Source organism: Juglans microcarpa x Juglans regia, chromosome 2D (assembly GCF_004785595.1).
Source record: "Juglans microcarpa x Juglans regia isolate MS1-56 chromosome 2D, Jm3101_v1.0, whole genome shotgun sequence".
Lineage (NCBI taxonomy): Eukaryota > Viridiplantae > Streptophyta > Magnoliopsida > Fagales > Juglandaceae > Juglans > Juglans microcarpa x Juglans regia.
This window is the reverse complement of record NC_054596.1, coordinates 42,694,346-42,701,971: the sequence shown is the minus strand read 5'-3', so window position 1 is coordinate 42,701,971 and position 7,626 is coordinate 42,694,346. Positions and strand designations below refer to the sequence as shown.

Genomic DNA, 7,626 nt, shown 5'->3' with positions numbered 1-7,626 from the left:
TTATTGTGACATCTGATTTGTATAAATTAACCACTGTACATCATGTGTACTGAACGTACATGATGATAACGGATGGCCGGTACTAATGATCATAACGATAAACATTAGAAACCTCGGTAAAACAGAAAAGCATGCAATTACGTATCATTGTACGTACGTAGGGATTTAGATCATTTGAGCAACACATGTCGACGGCGTGACGGGTAAGTACAATTTAATCTCGGTAGGTTGAATAAGTAGTAGTGGATGCAATCGGTCAATAGTACTTATACGATCACCACAAGTGAAAAGCAAGGCCGATCGAGTACTATATATACACATGTATGAAATATAAACCCTAGCTAATTATAGTAAATAATTAAAAAATATTGAAGTTGAACTAATTATACGTACCTTACAACTTCTTTGTGGTCTTGCATAAAGTTAGGTCGTCGTCACAATTAGTCAACGTTGCAGTTTCAACAATTGTACGTAGTACAAATAGTTGGTTAAACCAAAGGATATACAATAAACAAACAAAAAAAAAAAAAAAAAAGAAGAAGAAGAAACGATCGAATCGAGAGATAAAAGAAAGAAAGATGGCTAGTACCTGTTTGAATATTGGTGTAATTATGTTGCTGTTATTGTTGCCATCAACTGTCAATGCCCAATACAATGTCATTGACGTGACAAAATATGGAGCAAAGTCTAATGGGGATCTCACCCAGGTATATCCATGCTGCATGCAGTTAATAATTAATTATATATATTGATTAATATTCTAGATATATAAGATACGTACGTACGTATTCTTGAATATATATGTTAAAGCACTCATATCGATCTTGGTGATCAGCCTTTGACCAACGCTTGGAAAGATGCATGCGCAGCAGGAAAACCAACCAGAGTTTTTGTTCCAAAAACGACTTACTACTTAGGGGCAGTGACTTTAAAAGGTCCTTGCAAAGGTCCTGTTGAACTTCAGGTTCAGGGCACCATAAAGGCACCAGCAGACCCCAAGAAGTTAAAGGATGCTTGGGTCGTTATTCAAAGTGTCGACCGCTTCATTTTGTCAGGCGGTGGGACTTTCGATGGGCAAGGACAAATGGCTTGGAGCCAAAATAATTGTCTGAAAACTTCCGCCTGCGGACCATTTGCTATTGTACGTACGTAGGATATATATATATATATATATATATATATATATATATATTCCCATCTTATCATCTTAATTAATACATATATATTATATATGTATGTATGCATTCGGCCGGGGTTTATTTATTTATTTTCTCCTTCAAAATGAACAGAACTTAAGGTTCGACTACGTCACAAATTCACAAATCCGGGACATTACATCCCTGAACAGCAAGTTTTTTCACATGTTCGTGTTCGGTTGCAAAAACCTCAAGATCCAACAAGTTACCATCACTGCACCTGGGAACAGCTTGAACACCGATGGAATCCACATCGGACGTTCTTCTGGGATCAACATTACCGGTGCAAATATTGGAACAGGTGATGATTGTGTCTCCATTGGCGATGGAAGCCAAGACATTACTATCACCAAAGTAAATTGTGGACCTGGCCATGGCATTAGCATTGGAAGCCTTGGAAAATACCCCAACGAGCAACCTGTGAACGGAATCAAAGTCATCAGTTGCACCTTTAATAACGCAATGAATGGCGTAAGGATCAAAACATTTGCCGCTAGCCCTAGCTCCGGTACTGCAAACCAATTGTATTTCGAGGATATGGTCATGAATAATGTCGGAAATCCTATCATCATAGATCAAGAATACTGTCCATACCACAATTGCAAAGGTCAGGTACGAATTATATATGTCGTCATATATATATATATACATACACATACACACATACATATTTACATATAATGAAATATATTTTTTTATATCAATATTAGCTAAAAACAGAAAAAAGAAATACTAATATTCTAATATTAACGTTTTTATGGTTTTTTTTTTTTTTTCTCGACATTGTATAGACTCCCTCTAAAGTTAAGATCAGCAATGTTAGCTTCAAAAACATTCGAGGCAGTTCTGCAACTGCAGAGGCTGTCAAGCTTACTTGTAGCAAGAGCATACCATGCCAGAATGTGCAGCTTCAGAACATCAACCTTTCATACAAGGGATCGGGACAGGCTAAATCGACATGTCAGAATGTCAAGCCCTCGTTTTCTGGCACGCAGAACCCTCCTCCTTGTAAAGCTTAAACCACTACTTCATGATGGTGGCGTGAATTCATGTACAGCTCATTTGCGTGCATTCCTAATTAAGTAGTACCGTAAATAATGCATGCTAGTCCGGCTATTGAAAAAATAATGGCGCGCGGCAGGTATACGTACGTACGTACGTAGAATAAATTAATATATATTAAAATAGAGTACTTCCTTAATTCATGTAGTCGATTATGATCTGTTCTCTAAATTATATCATGTACAGCTTCTGGCCATGAAGGTTAATATATATATATATATATATATATATATATATATATGTATGTATGTACCCGAGTTGGCCTAGTTTTTCATTAATAAATATATATTCAGTACTTTTGTTCTAAATATTTTTTGCAATATTAATACTGCTAATTAAGTGCTAGCTGCTGCATGTGATCTACAGATCATGCATGATATTTGATCAAGGACTGATCCATATGCATGCATGGCTGTGATCAATATCCTCATGATGATAGTCGAACAATTGGATCAGCAAATTAGTACGTACTCTATTATTAATATTACTCACGATCAAATCCAATAATGTAATCCTGGTTACTACCACCATTATATATACATTAATATATATATATATATATATTCCTTATATCTTAAAAGTGGCCATAAGGGAATGAATAGTAATTAATAGTAATTAGTGTTTGACACTTTTTTTTTTCTCCTTTTTTTCATTTATGCCTATGCCTTTTTGGTCTTATTACGTTTTTGTCTCTTTTGAAAATCTGGTTTTTTTCCTATTTTTTTTTTTTTTTTTTGGCTTTCCCAGTTTGTGTGATCAGCACGTCAGTTATATTGTGTCAATGCCTTGTTTGTTTTCACAATTATTCTCATTTCATCTCATCTAATCTCATTTAATCATTATAATTTTTCTAAATTCTCGTACAAAATAAAATAAACAATTCAAATTTTTCAAATTTTAAAACAAAAATAATATTAAAAAAATATATTCTAACAATATTTTATTCAACTTTCAACTTGTATCTCAACTCATCTACGAAAACAAACGAGGCAATGGGTCATCTGTGTTTTTTCATCCGTGTGAGTAGTTCATATTTTGTGTTATGTCGTTTTTGCCCTTGTGTTATGTTCTTTGTATCCGTTTAAGTGAGAGTTTATTTGTCTTTTGGTGTAAATGGGTTAGATGTGGTAAAAATATTTTAAGCACATATATATTGCTTAAAATGATGGCAATCCTGAAATTTCATATATATATATTCATATATATATATATTCATATATATATATATATATAAATATCTTCAACAACAATATTATATCACAGCTCTAGATATAATATTGATGTATTTGCTTCAAAACAGTTATATGTTGTTCTTTTTAGTGAAAATTGAATTAATTCTAAATGACATGCCTATTTAAACTATCTTTAGATTTCACAGTCATTGTTGGTTGTTTTTCTGCTTTGATGCATTAAACTACTCACTAATTGGTTTTAAGTAAAAAATCATATTATTTTTATCTTTTGTGGACATTACTAATTTCCAAAAAAAAAATTCTCTCAACTAGGCAAACGTTAGCACATTGCTCCACTGCTAGTATAGATATATGTATATCTGTATACACAGTACTTGTCTCAGGAGATTATCATGAGTAACTTGCATGTATATACGTACGTGGACTTGGACATTGGAAATAAATTAGGAGCAGCCTAGCTAGCTAGTTAATAAATAGAGGATTAATAAATTATTTGGTCATATATATTAATTAGAAAGAGATCAGTAGTGCACATAATTAGGCTTATAATTATGATCATAACCCAAGAAGAAAATATTATCCACGTTGCTTCATTTAATTGGTCTCTCGATTGCAACGTTGACTCATGTACAAATTGGATGGAAAAATCAAATTTGTCGGTCTAATTTATTCCTCACAACTCTGACATCTCTATGAGACTTATTTTGTGCAAAGAACTTCATCAAGCTGTCATTATCAAGACTCAATATATATATATATATATATATATATATACATATATATATATACACGAGAAGTGTTATAAATGTTATAGCTATAAATTGATCTAATTTTATATAATCTGTTAGATTTATTTTATAATAAAAATAACTTTATAATCTTATAAATTAACTACATCAAGACATGTCAATTTGTGATATTACTTTTTGTATAATTCATAATTTGTAGCTAAAGTATTTCTATATAGATCAGAGAGAGAGAGAAGGAAATAATTAACGTGGAGGGCATTAATAATGGAGCTTAGCACTATGAAATCGTGTTCCGAAAGCAAGTAAAAGATAAGATAAAAGTGACATTGAAAGGTACCTCAATTAAGTCGTTCCACATATATATGTCAATGTTGTTAATGATTACTGATGAAATACATCTATATAATTCCTTCATCTAAATAGGTTTGGTATCCCGATCTCGCTGCCACTCATCATCTTACTCATGATATGTCTAACTTGAACTTGTCATCTGAGTCCTATGCAGGAAATGAGACCATTAGAGTGGGTGATGGTGCTGGCATCTCTATCGATAATTTCGGTAACTCCTCCTTCAAGTTCAACTCATCTTCCTTCCTTCTTTGAAATCTTCTTCATGTTCCCTCTATTACCAAAAATCTTGTTTCCGTTCTACAATTCTGCATTGACAATAATTGTTACTTTGAATTTCATGCAACTCATTTTTCTATGAAGGACACGAAGACAAAGAAAATCCTCCTCACCGGGCCTACCCGTGATGGTCTTTATGTTTTTCCCACCACTTCACCTTCTCTGCCTTCTCCATTTGCCCATGTTGGTGAACGGACTTTGGTTGATCAGTGGCATCGAAGGCTTGGGCATCCCTCTCTTGCTTTAGTCTCTCGAGTGTTGCACTCCAAGTGTTTGCCTTATTATCCAACAGATTCAGTCTTTTTTGGCTCAGATTGTCCACTTGTAAAATGTCATCAGCTTCCTTTTCAATAAAAAACGGCTCATTATACTAAGCCTTTAAAGTTAATGTGCGCTGATGTATGAGGCCCGGCCCACTATGTCTCTCACAATGGCTATAAATACTATGTTTCGTTTGTTGATTACTATACTCGTTTCACTTGGATTTTTCCAATAAAATTAAAATCAAATGTGCATCAAATTTTCTCCTCCTTTCTTCCATTTATTGAACGATTATTTAATTCCAAGTTAATTAACTTACAAACCAATGGAGGTGGTGAATTTAAACCTCTCACCTCTATATGCAAACAACTTGGAATTACTCATTGTCTCTCATGTCCTCACACCCATCAACAAAATGGGCTTGTGGAACGCAAACACCGTCACATTATTGAAATTGGGCTTGCCCTTCTAGCTCGTTTCTCTCTTTCTTTTAAATATTGGGCCGAAGCCTTTGAAACCGCAGTTTATCTTATTAATTTGTTACCAACACCCACTCTCAAAAATAAATCTCCCTATTCTATGGTTTATAAATATGAACCTGACTATAAATTTCTCAAAGTTTTTGGTTGTGAGTGCTGGCCAAATTTAAGACCTTACAATTCTCACAAAATCAATTTTCGGTCCAAATCCTACGTATTTCTTGGTTACAGCCCGACTCATAAAGGATATAAGTGTATGGACTTTCAGACTCATAAACTCTACATTTCCCATGATGTTGTTTTCAATGAGCGATCCTTTCCTTTCTCTCGCCCGCAACCCACTTCATCTCAAATTCCTTCCGTTCCTCTACCACAGCAATTCTACCCATCTTGCAATCTGACCCGTTATCTGGCCCATCCCTCCTAGGCCCAGCACCGTTTTCCTCTTCTGCACAGAATCCTCCATCCTCAACCCCACTCTCCTCAAATCGCACTTTACCAATTTCAACTTCAGATTCAACACCATCTCTTGATTCAACCCAATCTTCATCCATTCATGCTTCATCGTCTACCTCTATTTCTCCCATCTTAGTCCCACCACGTTCTCCTATAATTACTAGAGCTCACACAAACTCATCTCGTCCTTGCCGTTTTACCAATGGAACTGTTGTCTACCCCACTCGATTTTGTCTCACCATCTCTGCGCAGGTTCCAGATGATCCTTCAAGCTTCACTCATGCTTCTCAATTCTCAGAGTGGAAACAAGTCATGCAGGTCGAGTATGATGCTCTTCTTCAAAACTCAACATGGACACTAGTTCCTCCTGCCCCTCATCAAAACATCTTAGGCTGCCGATGGGTGTATTGCACCAAGACTCATGTAGATGGATCATTTCAAAGATGAAAGGCTGGATTGGTAGCAAAAGGATATCACCAACAGCCTGGGATTGATTTTCAGGACACTTTCAGTCCAATAGTAAAGCCAACTACCATTCGGCTCGTGTTGTCTATTGATGTCTCCAAACGATGGGCTATGCATCATATTGATATTCAAAATGCCTTCTTACATGGCATATTATCTGATGATGTTTATATGCAACAGCCCCAGGGTTTTGTCGATCCAACCCGGCCTCATCACGTTTGCAAGCTTCAAAAAGCGATTTACAGTCTTAAACAAGCTCCACGAGCCTGGTTTGCCCAGCTCAGTACATGGCTTCTTGATTATGGTTTTGTTGCTTCTAAGGCTGACCCATCACTTTTCATTCTTTCACATCTTGATACTCAGATTTACTTGTTAGTATATGTGGATGACTTTGTCATCACTTCCTCAAAATCATCTGCTGTTACTTACTTGATTGATGATCTTGGTCGTGCATTTCCTGTTAAAAATCTTGGTAGACTTTCCTTTTTCCTTGGCATTGAAGTGGACTAGCTTAAGGATGGTATTATGTTGTCTCAACGGAAATGTCTAAACAGTCTTCTAACCCGAAGCAACATGCTTCAAGCCAAGCCAATGTCCTCTCCTATGGCTGCCTCCTTAAAATTGTCTAAGCATGATGCTCCTGATTTTGAGGATGTCACACTCTATCGAAGCATTGCTGGGGAATTACAATATTTATCTATCACCAGTCTTGACATTTCTTTCTCAGTTAACAAAGTTTGTCAGTTTTTACATGCACCAAAACTTCCCCATTGGAGTGCACTTAAGACAATCTTGAGATATTTAAAATCTACCATCAAGTTGCTGATGTACTTACAAAGCCTCTTGTAGCTGATAAATTCTCTCGTTTCAAGTAAAGTCTCAATGTTGTTGACACACCCTTAAACTCGAAGGGGCGTATTAGAATAGAAGGCTTTGATGTGCCTTAGATACGTATGGGCTATGCATTGTTACAAACACATTGTGTGCATTCTTTGTAAAACCGTAGACAATAAGTTTATTATTGTCTACGGTTACCATAACTATTTTTTATTCCTTTTTTGATTCATTTTACAATGTATATATACACACATACAGACAACAATATCAATATAATGAAGAATTCTGCCTTTCTGTTGTG

The 7,626-nt window shown here is 35.4% G+C and overlaps 1 protein-coding gene across 1 annotated transcript; it reads left to right on the top strand.

Moving 5' to 3' along the window:
- Positions 1-517: 517 nt before the first annotated feature.
- On the top strand, positions 518-2,566 carry LOC121251211 (exopolygalacturonase-like). The gene is made up of 4 exons (XM_041150574.1): positions 518-707; positions 836-1,141; positions 1,290-1,808; positions 1,988-2,566. The coding sequence occupies exons 1-4, from the start codon at positions 579-581 to the stop codon at positions 2,213-2,215; spliced, it is 1,182 nt and encodes a 393-aa protein (XP_041006508.1). The 5' UTR covers positions 518-578; the 3' UTR covers positions 2,216-2,566.
- The last annotated feature ends 5,060 nt before the right edge of the window (positions 2,567-7,626 follow it).

What these genes read in the sequence shown, in the direction of transcription:
- LOC121251211 (XM_041150574.1), top strand. Translation starts at nt 579, where the DNA reads ATGGCTAGTACCTGTTTGAATATTGGTGTAATTATGTTGCTGTTATTG. An exon ending in CCTGCGGACCATTTGCTATT is followed by an intron (nt 1,142 to 1,289) that starts GTACGTACGTAG and finishes CAAAATGAACAG; the next exon opens with AACTTAAGGTTCGACTACGT. An exon ending in ACCACAATTGCAAAGGTCAG is followed by an intron (nt 1,809 to 1,987) that starts GTACGAATTATA and finishes GACATTGTATAG; the next exon opens with ACTCCCTCTAAAGTTAAGAT.